The sequence below is a fragment of the Alosa alosa genome, chromosome 23 (genome assembly GCF_017589495.1).
Source record: "Alosa alosa isolate M-15738 ecotype Scorff River chromosome 23, AALO_Geno_1.1, whole genome shotgun sequence".
In the NCBI taxonomy this organism is placed as follows: Eukaryota; Metazoa; Chordata; class Actinopteri; order Clupeiformes; family Clupeidae; genus Alosa; species Alosa alosa.
The window spans coordinates 3,883,219-3,896,631 of NC_063211.1; the positions used below are offsets into that span (position 1 = coordinate 3,883,219).

Here is a 13,413-nt window from a genome sequence, read left to right on the forward strand (position 1 = left end):
ATCTAGTTGTGTTGTTGAGTTGTAGACAGATTTCTCGAGGGTGGTTCTAACATTCAATGGACATTCAATAGACTTGGCTAAACAAACTAGTATTGTTAAACATAGATCCATGCAAATTAACTAATTGACTTTTTTAATCGGTTGGGTTTACTATTGACCAGCTTTCACTGAATTCAAAAATAGCCACTGTATCCTCAATACAGTAAGATCTCTTATTGTGAAAACTGATATTGTTCATCCATATTTCACCATTGCTAAAGATAAAAACCCATGTGTCAACTTTATATAATTTTTTAAAGACAATTTTAGGTTTTTCTCCACAGGCTGAGACCACCTCTATCATACTGTAGTTTCATAACCTCACCCACCTCACAAGAATTACGAATCAAGGACTTGAGTCATAATGTGCACAGATACATGTAAATACCCTGTAGGAGTTTCATAGAACAGTTTTTACCACTAGGTCGTTCTGTCACTTATTGCTGTGCTAGTCTACTTTTGCCTTTTCTCCTCCAACACATTTCATTGTAGCGTTGACTTTGTGTTAACCTACATACAGCTGCCTAATTTGAAAAACGCGAAACAAACACATTCTTCCTCTTCAGCTGCTGCATCCTCCCCTTATGCCCCACCTGTATTGCCCTTATTACCCCCCAAACCCTTTGATTGTTGTCATTTTCATATATTTCATTTATTTATTGGGATAATTTTCTCCTAGTAAATGTTGCACATTGGGTCGAATTGCAATATGGGTTCCGTTACGTTTACTGACATTCCAACCTCCTCACTCCTTTCCGCGTTCCGCAGGAGAACCTGCGGCAGTATGTGGATCGCATCTTTAACGTCATCACCACGTCCGGAGTGCGGTGTCCGACTGTCATGTGTGACATCTTCTTCTCCCTGCGGGAATCGGCAGCCACACGTTTTCAAGGTAACGTCAAAGAAGCGGGTAAACCGTGAAGGAGGTGAGGTAAGATAGTTGAAAGGCAAGGAGATGATTCATACATACAAGCGTCGGTGAGGGATATGCATCAGGGGTTGAAATCACCAGGTGTGTCACGATCGGAGTGAATCATAATTCAATTAATTTCATTTCTGGAAATTATATATATTTTTTGTCATATTAAATATGGCTGACAACCACAAAATAATTTAAACTGTGTAAAGCTCACACAAAGACTCCTTTGTGTAGTAGTTTTATAATCACCCTGAAGACCAATAACACAGAGAACAGAGGAAATTGTCTGTCTCTGTAAAATACTGTCGCAAACATGCGGCTCCAATATTCTCTCTGTCCAAAGCACATTACTGCTCCAACAGCCCAGGTCATCACACATCCCCGTTCAGAAAAGGCTCTTCTTAGCTCCCATATTTCTGTTCTCATTGGATCCACAGTTTACCTTCTGTTGAAGTTGATAGTGCTTCACACCGCTCTGTGAAATTCTTACACTTTTTGGGCGTATCAAATATCAAAAACTCTTCCTCCCTCATACCCCACATCCTGATGTGTGTCTCTTGAAAACAACTTGAGCTTGGCTATTTTTGTTGTGAAACACAAAGGTTCATGAAAGACCTCACTCTGAAAATAACTATAACTGTACTGTTTAGCATTCTAAATAGATCGCCGCTGGTTCTTTGTTGAACCCATTCAGTAAAGATATTGAAGTGAGCTGACCTAATTTCATGTTTATTTGGGTATTTCCATGCTTTTGGAGGGTAATGTTTATACAGCCATGTCACAGAATCTGAATAATCTCAGAAAATGTCACATTTAGCATGAAAACACATATCCATCACAGAAGGTGTAACATAAATAGATAAATAACACATCATACAGTCAAGATGGTCCTGCAACAACTCGATTAGGTAGAGATCCTGTGCCTGCACCAGTGTTTAACCAATCTTTTCTTTGTATTGGGTTGTTTGATATGACTTTACTTTGAACCAGTCCATAAGATTAGCATTCTGTCACCTTTTCACTGTAGACAGTGAGACAGTGAGGTGTTTTGTGGATATATATAATAATTTCTGCTATATGTATATAACTACAACTACACAAACTGAGATAGATAAATTTCAACTCCATTTGTGTATGTTCTGTTCCTGTCAGTTGACAGATTGTGTATGTTTGGTTCTCTCTGCCACCTGCTGGCCGTTATTTCACATTGCAGTCACTATTTGTTTATCAACTTTATCAAAGGTTAAGCATATTTGTGATGCTCAGTGTTATTGTGAAACTGAATTAAATGTTTAAGACTTTAAAATTATTACATTTTAATAGATTTCTTTGTCTACCATAATTGCCCATACATACAGTTACCTGGTAAAAGTTAAAATAGTATGCTGTACATTATAAATACATTTATGTGATCTCCTGTTGATACATCTGGCTTTGGCTAAAACTTACAGCACTCTGGTAGTGATGGTTTCACAAAAGGGTCATCTTAATAGAAACACACGCAGATTTAGGTATGTGTGTAAAATCAACAACAAGAAATGTTGGTTGAATAACTGTTTATGTTTGTGCAGTTGACCAGGATGTGAAATACACAGCGGTGAGCAGTTTCATCTTCCTACGGTTCTTCGCCCCAGCGATCCTTTCCCCAAACCTGTTCCAGCTTCGGCCACACCATCCGGTACGAAGCATTATCATTTTAGCTCTGCACTTACAGAATATGGTTATTTCTTTAGTGTCTGTGTGGATCGGCCACACCATCCGGTACGAAGCATTATCATTTTAGCTCTGCACTTACAGAATATGGTTATTTCTTTAGTGTCTGTGTGGATCGGCCACACCATCTGGTACGAAGCATTATCATTTTAGCTCTGCACTTACAGAATATGGTTATTTCTTTAGTGTCTGTGTGGATCGACCACACCATCCGGTACGAAGCATTATCATTTTAGCTCTGCACTTACAGAATATGGTTATTTCTTTAGTGTCTGTGTGGATTGGCCACACCATCCGGTACGAAGCATTGTCATTTTAGCTCTGCACTTACAGAATATGGTTATTTCTTTAGTGTCTGTGTGGATCGACCACACCATCCGGTACGAAGCATTGTCATTTTAGCTCTGCACTTACAGAATATGGTTATATATGGCATGCTAATCTAGCCAGGTGTTGTAATATGGTAGGAGCAACTCCTCACATATGACCTTGTCAAGCATGCATATTACATAGTGGGAGTGTATTCTTGTAGGAAAAAATATGTATTTTGGGCCACAACTGGAGTGTGAAGCTGTTTTTTTTTTATGTTTCTGGACATCATTGAGCCACAAAGCTGGTGTAACAATAAGAATCACGAGGCACTGAGCATTGTTTTTGGTCCTGTTGCCTGAAAACTGTATTTTCGCGTCCAGGTAATAGTCTGTGGGCCCACATACTCTATGAATGATGGGGAAAGTGAAAAGTCTGAAGTCTAATCAAAGCTAATTTAATAACTAGGCAAAATCACTTTGCTAATTTCACACCATGGGCAAGGCCTTAACCAGCACATCTGATGAGCGTCAGGTCACACGATAGCTGTAGTTCATGCACGAGAACTTTGCATGTTGATTTCTTTTTATGAGACTTTGCACTATGCCCACCATTTAAATCAGTGCCCCATGTGCTCTTGCACTTGTAGACTGTAATAAGTGCAGGGCCCCATGTGCTCTTGTTCTTGTTGACTGTAATAAGTGCAAGGTCCCACGGGTCATTGAATTTCTGGAACATCATGGAATTTTGTAAAGTACTGTATATTCTAGACATGGAAAGTCAGGGAATTTTTATCATTTTGGGTGCAAAGTCATGGAATATCAGGGAATTTTGAATTCAGAATTGGTGTATATTTGGTTATTAGCTTTACTGCTTGCTTGAGTAGTTGAGGTTAGCCCAACTTTGTTAATTCAATACCCATTTATCTTATCATCTACCACTCTAAAAAAAAGTAAAAGATTCTTGAACCCTACGCGACTGTTCTGAAATCTTGTACCCTTAATTATAAAGTAAGTCATGGAAATAGTTTTTTTGTCCGGGAAAGTCAGGGAAAAGTCATGGAATTTTACATTTCACTTAAGAGTGGGAACCCTGTATGTGTTCCTCACTGTGAAAAGCAAAGTAGCATGTTAAAACACATCACTAGTCAGTAACTCACACAGATCTGTGTACTTGAGCTCATTTGCACTTTGTCTGTCCCCACAGGACCCCTGCACATCCCGCACACTCACACTCATCTCCAAAACCATCCAGACCCTAGGGAGCCTTGCCAAGTCCAAATCTGTAAGTAATCTGTAGCCTTAAGGGCCGCTCACACCAGGAACGATAGCTATAAAGATAACTGTAACTATAAAGATAAGAGCGTCCACACTGACCAACGAAAAGGAAAGTCTCTCCCCGTGTTGATGAATGTGATGTCTACAATGTGAGGAATTCTGATTGGCTGTCAGCTTTTTATTGTTCTGAAAGTGATCCCTGACAATATTGTTTTTCTTGTTGTTATTGTTATAGTATATGTGTGGTCGTTGTAATTCATAATAGCTATATAATAGCGATACATTTTTGCCGTTATCGATATAGTTAACGTTCATGGTGTGAATGGCCTTAAAGCGCAACGGCCATGCCATAATTTGCTAATTAATTTCATGTGCAGTTTGCTGTAATCCTGAATTATGGCTTATCATAATGTCAAACTAGTTGGAAATATCAATGAATCTCTATGTGCTTAAAGACTATAATGTTTATATATTGTGTCTGGCCTTCTCTTTCTGTTCCAGGCCAACTTCAAAGAATCCTACATGGCTGCATTTTATGACTACTTCAATGAGCAGAAATATGCAGATGCTGTGAAAAATGTTAGAATCTCTTCCTGTCTTCTTCTCAGTGCAAAAGTTATAGGCCCTTTCAACTGTATAAACACACATTTGCGTTCCCAAAGCATTTCTGGTGGCTCGGAAAATAACAGTCAGCTAATGGGGACAAGGAAAGATTTGAAAAACAAGTTTTAAAGTCAACATTTTGTAGAGCGTTACGCTAAAGTCTGATTCATTTTCATTTCAAAATATCTGTGTTGGTTTTGAATGATTCAACAGGAAATCCTTTAGGAACAGAAGGATCTATGTTTCCTTAAGTTTTAATAGCTGTTCTAGTCCCGAATTCTAGGTTCTATATTCTAATTTGAAAGCCAAAATGACAACATGAGAAGTGTCTATGAAGCTGCTACACTGCTATGTGTAATATGAGGGAATCCAGTATAATATATAGATGTCATATATATAGATATATCTATAGATGTCATAGGCCTAGTATAGAGGAAGCTTTGAAAATATATCACATACAAATAAATAAATGTGATTCTTAATTTTCTTCTTCAGTTTCTGGATTTGATCTCCTCATCTGGCCGATGGAACCAGAGAAGCATCGAGACTCCAATAATGCTGAAAGAGGGGTATGTAGGCATGGAATTCTCAATAGCCGCATTTAAAGTTGGTATACGTCAGTGACAGATTGACATCCTACATGCCCAGCTGTAAGCACTGAAAGTGCATTCAGAGTTTGGAGAGTCACTGTTAAAAGATGCAGAGCATAACACTGAGTTATTAAAAAAAAAAAAAATGTGATCTCCCCACGGACATATCGCCCTTCTTCAGCACAATATGGCCATGAAATCTAAATGTCCGTGGTTCGATTGAAAAAAGTTTCAAAATGAACTGTGAGATTTTTGACGCTCAGGAAGATTTAGCACCCAGTTGTGAATAAACCAAGGTGTTGAGCGCATTAGCCCGTTTTTTGATGTAGAGTGTGATGTTTGTAATAACGGTAGTTGAGGATGTGGGTTTAGTTGGAGATTCCGTAATTGGAAGCACACCATTCTTACCACATACTGTATGTGTTCCATTGAGGAGCTGTGATCATTTGTACAAAGTTTGGGCACAAGTTAGAAGTTTGCTTGTCAAGTTTTCAATCACTATTTAGTTATGTCAGAATGTAGTCATGTTGACTTTTCTATTTCTCTGCTGGACAAAGGAGTGTTAAGCTCACAGTTAAGAGGGTTGATGGGAAGGGCTCCTGCAGGTAAGGGCCCCATTACTGGTTAGCCCTTAGACTCTATCCTGTGACAGGCTAGCCCTGTGACCTCTGTGTGACCCCTATCTGACCCTTCATTGTAGACCTTTTATGGGGCATCCGTGGCCTACTGGTTAGGGAATTGGACCCCTTGAAACCGAAGCGTTCAATCCCTGACTGGTAGGATAAATGTGTTTGTGAGGAGTGACTAAACATCCACATCCACGGATGAGGTGCCCTTGAGCAAGGCAACCAACCCCCCAACTGCCCAGCCCCCAACCCCCTCAAGGGCTGCCCACTGCTCCAGGTGTGTATGTGTGCTCCTGGTGAGCCCGCTGCTTCTTGTGTGTGGGTGTGTGTGTGTGTGTATATGTGTGTGTGTGTGTGTGTGTGTGCACTCCTGGAAGGGTTAATTGCAGAGGACAAATAACACAACTTAACCATGGAAACTATAACAACACAGAAGGAGCAATTCTACTTTCATTTGACTTAGCAGTGGGCATTATAGTGTTGGGTCATTCCTTCTTATTTGACTTAGCAGTGGCCAATATAGTGTTGGGTAATTTCTTTCATTTGACTTAGCAGTGGCCATTATAGTGTTGGGTCATTTCTTTCATTTGACTTAGCAGTGGCCATTATAGTGTTGGGTCATTTCTTTCATTTGACTTAGCAGTGGGCATTATAGTGTTGGGTCATTTCTTTCATTTGACTTAGCAGTGGGCATTATAGTGTTGGGTCATTTCTTTCATTTGACTTAGCAGTGGGCATTATAGTGTTGGGACATTTCTTTTATTTGACTTAGCAGTGGGCATTATAGTGTTGGGTTATTCCTTCTTGTTTGGCTTAGCAGTGGGCATTATAGTGTTGGGTCTAAAAGGGCTTAACATCTCTCAATGTCAGATGTTTTAAGGTCTGCAGACATATTGCATACACTATCAGTCAAAAGTCTGGACCAACTTGATTACTTGATACTTTTATCTGAAGGCCAGTGTTTAGACACTAGTTTCTAAGAGAAATATAATACTGTCTAAATGTGTGACACTAGTTTCTAAGAAAAATATTACAGTGTAAATGTGCAAATTGTGTTTATTATTTTACATATAATTACATACAATTACATTACGTATAATTACCGGTACATTCTAGGCCCATCATGGAATGATTTAGAAAAAATGGGCCAATCTTCTTTGGACACTAGGAATATATAACTGCATATGGCACAGAAGTGTTCAATTTAGGATTCTGTTGACCTTTTGTTGACCTTTGCAAATGGCACAGAGGTGTTCATTTTACAGTAGGATTCTATTGACCTTTTGTTGACCTTTCTCCTACAGATTTATGATTAAAAGAGCGCAGGGCAGGAACCGCTTCGGTATGAAGAATTTCAAGAAAAGGTGGTTTCGACTCACAAACCACGAGTTTACATATCATAAAACCAAAGGTAACTTAATTGTGGAAATTACGACACCTTTCTACTCTCTCGCTCTCTGTCTTCGTCTTTGTGTGTGTGTGTGTGTGTGTGTGTGCGTGTGTGTGCACGTGTGTGTGTCTGTCTGTGTGTGTGTGTATGTGTGTGTATGTGTGTGTGTGCGTGTGTGTGTATGTGTGTGTATGTGTGTGTGTGTGTGTGTGTGTTTTTATGGGGTTTGTAATGCAGCTATTTGTTGGTTTAGGTGAGGGCGCTCTCTGCAGTATTCCTATTGAAAACATCTTGGCTGTGGAGAGACTGGAAGAGGAGTCCTTCAAGATGAAGAATGTAAGATTCAGACTTTTAGATTCCTTTATTATTCATTTACCGTAATTTTCCAACTATTAAACAAGGTTTATACATTGATTTTGCTAAATGTCTTCATCGGTGTGGTTAATACACAGGAACGGGCTGTACATGGCAATTCATTTCCTGTCCTCATTATTCTTTCTTATGACATCACAATCTGATTCTGATTCATTCTGCGGTTATTGCAAGGGTGCAGTTTTTAATGCCGTTTATACACAATTATTACTGTATTTGTTTTAATGTCCACATATCTTGATTAATTCAAAAAGATGTTGGACAGTCTCACTAATGATCGTGTTACCAATTTGAATGATGTACACATTATCCTAAAGAGGAAACTGCCCACACTGTTAAATTGTCACGAGGACAAGGAACCCTACAAAATAAACATATACCGATCTAAATGCACACATTCACACTCACGTAATAATGCCTCCGACTTTTTCACAACATCTGCTATATTTGTGGTGAAGTAACATGTACAGCACAGAAGTGCAGTGCAACTGCTGCATTTAGGAAAGCACACCACATCAGGGGACAGCCGTGGCCTACTGGCTTCGGACTTGTAACCGGAGAATTGCCGGGTTGCAGGCAGCTCACTGCGCTGGGATTAGTGTGTGCTTCACCGTGTGTTCACTGTGTGCTGAGTGTGTTTCACTAATTCACAGATTGGGATAAATGCAGAGACCAAATGTCCCTCACGGGATCAAATAAGTATATATACTTATACTTATATACTTATATACATTCCTTTTGTCATCTATACTTATACTATACATTTATTTTGGTTGCAAAACCGGAAGATAGAAAGGACAGAACCAGCAAGTTGGACAACGACTAAAAAGTGGACATTCCAACATTTCAACATTCTATCAGCTACTTTTCCAGTACACAATGGAGAAAAACCCAGAGGAAAATGTATTTCATTTTACTCATTAATAGATAAAAGAGCTCTTATTGAGATCTCACCTGTTTCTTCCCAAAGGAGAAATTGAGAAGAAACACTTTGAGATTTGTTGAATTTAAATTGGACTTGGGCCAAGGCACAAGGAGGGCTCTGTCTCAGCTGCAAAATAGCCCTCCTCGTGTCTCAAGACCTCGAAATGTTGGTTTGTACAGGTTGTACATGTTTGTATACAACCCTGGCTTTGTTATTGTTTGCTAATGGGGGTGTTGTTGAGCAGTGGTGTGGTGACATCACCACCAGACAAGCGCTCAACCCAGGTTCGATTCCCAAACCTGCCATTCTGTGTCACTTTGGATAAAAGCGTCTGCTAATTTCCAGTCAACTTTAACTTCAACTTTTATTTTAATGGAAAATAAACAAAGTGGTTTGGGCCGAGCCTACGGAGCCAATCAGCACGTTGCTTCAGACACATGGAAGGAACCTTTTTAAATTGAGCTATTCAAATATTTGCAATCTTTGACTTACAACAGGCTAACATTGTCAGACTACATTATTGCATCCGGAGAGAAAAGGTGGCTGTGTATCCTCTTAACTAACCCTGTGATAGATGGCAAATAAGCTCATTTCCCCCAAACAAGTTGGTGTGTTCCTTTAAATGCAATAACTCAAATGGTTTCCCAGTGTGAAATGTAGCATATCACACTGCATCAGCAGATCAGCATGCACTTCACCTCCATCTGTAATATTGGAATCATCTTCTTCCTCCCTCCCTCCCTCCCTCCTTTTTACTTCCTGTTCTCCTGCAGATGTTCCAGGTCATCCAGCCAGAGCGGTGTCTCTACATCCAGGCTAACAACTGCGTGGAGGCGCGTGATTGGATAGACATACTGACCAAGGTCAGCCAGTGTAACCGCAAGCGTCTGAGCACTTATCACCCGTCGGCCTACCTCAACGGGCACTGGCTGTGCTGCAAGTTCTCTGCAGACTCTGCACCAGGATGCACGCCATGTACAGGGTCAGTCTGGTTGTCATACCTCATACGTCATTGTCACCTGTTTGCTTGTGTTTATGTAAAGCATATTGAATTACCTCTGTGTATGAAATGCGATAAAGTTGACTTGACTTGACTTTAAGCTTTTCAGAGTAGGACAGAGAAGCAATTAGGCAGACTAGACATCTCATATTTGTTTGTTTTAGGTCCAGGTTGTTTTAAATCATGTTTATTGTTTAAGCTTGACAGAGAATGTGATATTAGGCAAACTACCTGTAATTTCCCAACTATTAGCTGCAGTTTATACATTGATTTTGCCAGCTTTCTTCAGCTATGCGGTTAATACATGGGGACAGTTAATATGGTATTAATATGGTTTTGTTTTTTTAACTTGCATAAAACACTGTCTTGCGCTTTATACACAATGTGGCTAATATAGAGGACATTTCTGAAGATGTCACGCACTTGTTTTATGTCCAGTGTTAGGCCCTTAGGTTGTTTTAAATGATTTATGCAGTGTGGACAATGTGCGGACTTTCCAGTTCACTTGCCATAACATTAAGAGTAGACTTATATACGTTAGACCAGCAATCCATCCTCCAGAGTAGGCTCTCCTCTCCACGCCTCTTCTCAGGGGAAACTATGGAGAGTCATTTCACTGTTTATTGTTTAAGCTTTCCAAAGTAGGACAGTGAAAGTGATATTAGGCAAACTAGACATCTCATACTAGACATCTTGTTTTAAATGATTTATACCGTGTGGAATCGATGTAGTTTGCCTGTACACTTGCCATAATATTTAGAGAAAACTTATATACATCATCCCTAAGGATCCTTTAGAAGAAACAAGTGAGATCTCAATAAGAGCTGTTTTCTTTCTCATGATACAAAGAAAATATGCTTTATAATAAAATTTGGAAAGCATTCCAAGTACATAACTAATGAATTGTGTGCAGGAATCAAAGTGTTGGTACTTTTGTAATGCACATGCTCAGTTCCATAATTTGTGATTGGTATTTGTTTTGGCAGAGGGCTGCCAGCGAACATCCAGTTGGATGTGGATGGGGACAGAGAATCCGAGAGGATCTTCACCCTCTTCAGTTCCTACATGCCCAAACTGGTCAAAATGCAAGGTGTGTCATAGGGGATGGAGTCTTGAGGATTCCTGGATTTGTTTTGAATTGTTTGATTTCATGTTCAGATCTAGATCTATTGTTACACATTCCTGCAATTATGACTTATGATACTATGAAAAACATTCTCTCTATATATAGAGAGTATTTTATGACATATACAGATTATTCTACGACACATACTGTATATAAATATATATATAAAATATTACATCCCACATACATTGAGCTGGGCTTGTTTGTATTGATGCGTACAGATCTTTTTATATTTAACATTTAACAGTTAACTATTGGGCTTCTAAATTATGAGCCTCTGCTTACATATCTACTGTATGCAGCTGTATTGACAAAAATATGAAGATTGGTTACAAATTGGATGTTTGAGTATACTCTTGGACCATGGTAGTCATTCAGACTTTATGTTCTAGAAACATCTGTGGTGTATATGCGGTAGTGCATACTGTATATTGAAATGAGTTTATTAGTTGCACTGGACACATAAGCTGGGAGGTTTGGGGTCTGCTTTGTTGTGTATCATACTGGATCTACAGCACAACCGTGGATTTTTTTAAACAAACATGCATATAGCACCTACTGTACATAGTCAACGTACACATTAATGCCTCCTGTCTATAGAGGCTTGTGGGAGCAAGTCGGTGTATGACGGACCAGAACTCGAGGAGTACTCCAGCTTTGTTATCGACGACCCCCAGGAGACCTACAAGACCCTGAAGCTGATCGTTTCTGCGGTCCAGACCTTGGAGCACCAGCATGCACAGTACAAGAGAGACAAGTTCAGGAAGACCAAATATGGAAGCCAGTGAGTGCCTTCACTAATTCCGAGTTAACTGTGATCTGATCACATGAATGGGATGTTCCTGGTAGGAATGCAAACTGCTGGGTGAAGATTATGTGGAATTATGTCTCAGGAAAACTCTGTTTAAAACTGCCTTCCGAATGTCCATGCACCCATTCAGCCAATCTTTTAAGTCCTCCACCCTGTGGGTGAATCAGACGTTAAAAACAACAGGGAGATTTAGGACACGACGTTCAGCAAACAGTTATTGTATGCACATCCCACCTTCTGGCAGGTGCAGGACAAAAGAAAACTTACTCAATTGAAAAAATATAATGTCCGCAACACTGCTTTTGACTCCCATATATGTAATGCACAACAGGCAACGTTTCGACCCTGCTGGGTCTTCTTCAAGCAAAGAAAAAAAATAAAAATTCGGACACTACATTCCAAATATTCCTTGTCAACATCAACAAACTAACGCTAACGGAACTGCTTACCTACGGTAAAAGTTAATAAAATGCAGTTAAAAGATATAGTGATAAGTGATACATAGCTAAAATGCAGTCTGTATTTTCCATGATTTTCACAGATTTAATGTGACCTTTGGCTTTGTTTAATCACACATTCAGATTGTTTTATTCATTAAGGTAGCCTGTAGATCGTACAATAGAAAGTAATATTAGACAGACTCTCTGCCATCGTTTGGGCAAGTCCTACACCATGTTGCCGGACAAGCAGCAGTTTATGTGCCATTACAATGAGCAATTTAAAAAGAAAGTAACGGCACACTGGTCTCTTAATGCATTATTTATTAATGACCGATATTTATCAAGGCTCAATGAGTAAGTGACATGCACTGGTTTGAAACAGTCCAAGGTAGAGGCACCATGGGTAGATTACCAGGTGCAGGATTTTTCAGTCACAATGAGCAAAATATAGGAGTGTGCGGCTACCGAAGGGCCCTGTCTTCCATGGTGTGGAGCTTGGGCCTGGTGGTCCCTTGGGTGTTGCCATTTAGTAAAGGTGTATCCGTGTCGGGGGTATTTGCTACAGCTGCTATGCCATTTTTTAGTTAGCATCTAATTAGCATCGCGATCGCGAACGTCTGACTGCATGGGTAGGTCCTGTAAGAAGTGGAGACACAACAGCTGTAAGGGCTGAATAGTGGGGCGGGGCGTTCCTGTACCTGTACCTGAGAATTCCGGTGATTTTTCACTTCTCTGTTCTCGAGGTCACCGAATACTGTCGGTACGAATTTTGTTTTAAAACAATCAGTTCTACCTAGCTTGAGTTGCTGCAGCCAACAGCTAGAGCTACAGTGCTACACTGTGGGGCATCTTCATGAGCCCCTATGTTCATGCCCCCAGAGTGTAGCACTGTAGCTGGTGGACCTGAGGCAATGGGTATTGCGGTGTCGATGAGGAGGTCAGAAGGAGAGCAAGGGTTTCATAGCTACTAGCTAGGTTAGCGCTTCGTAGGTGATGAGAAGTATTTTGAAATCAGTCCTGAGTTTGACTAGAGGTTATGAAGGACTGCGGTGATGTGGTCTCGGCTGTGGGTGAAGATAAGCAAATGGACAGTGGAGTTCTGGACATATAGGAGTTTATTTGTGGGCGGTGGTAGTGTAGTGGTTAAGGAGCTGGGCTAGCGTGTAGTAGCCTGTAGGGTGGTGGTAGTGTAGTGGTTAAGGAGCTGGGCTAGCATGTAGTAGCCTGAAAACTTAACCCCAAGTTATTCCGGGGACAATGGCCCTTGTAATAA

General features: G+C 40.1%; 1 protein-coding gene across 2 annotated transcripts in view; it reads left to right on the top strand.

The window, feature by feature from the left end:
- rasa3 (RAS p21 protein activator 3) overlaps positions 1 to 13,413 on the top strand; it is a 42,387-nt gene that overhangs the window by 25,092 nt on the left and 3,882 nt on the right. Inside the window, exons 14-23 of one of the 2 annotated variants that reach the window (XM_048234818.1) lie at positions 808 to 931; positions 2,530 to 2,636; positions 4,187 to 4,264; positions 4,759 to 4,836; positions 5,356 to 5,429; positions 7,381 to 7,487; positions 7,720 to 7,802; positions 9,537 to 9,745; positions 10,750 to 10,853; positions 11,567 to 11,673. In XM_048234818.1, coding sequence (XP_048090775.1) covers positions 808 to 931; positions 2,530 to 2,636; positions 4,187 to 4,264; positions 4,759 to 4,836; positions 5,356 to 5,429; positions 7,381 to 7,487; positions 7,720 to 7,802; positions 9,537 to 9,745; positions 10,750 to 10,853; positions 11,567 to 11,673 — 1,071 coding nt within the window. Of the gene's footprint in view, positions 1 to 807; positions 932 to 2,529; positions 2,637 to 4,186; positions 4,265 to 4,758; positions 4,837 to 5,355; positions 5,430 to 7,380; positions 7,488 to 7,719; positions 7,803 to 9,536; positions 9,746 to 10,749; positions 10,854 to 11,489; positions 11,674 to 13,413 lie in introns of both variants that reach the window. The other variant, XM_048234817.1, reaches the window with a different exon arrangement.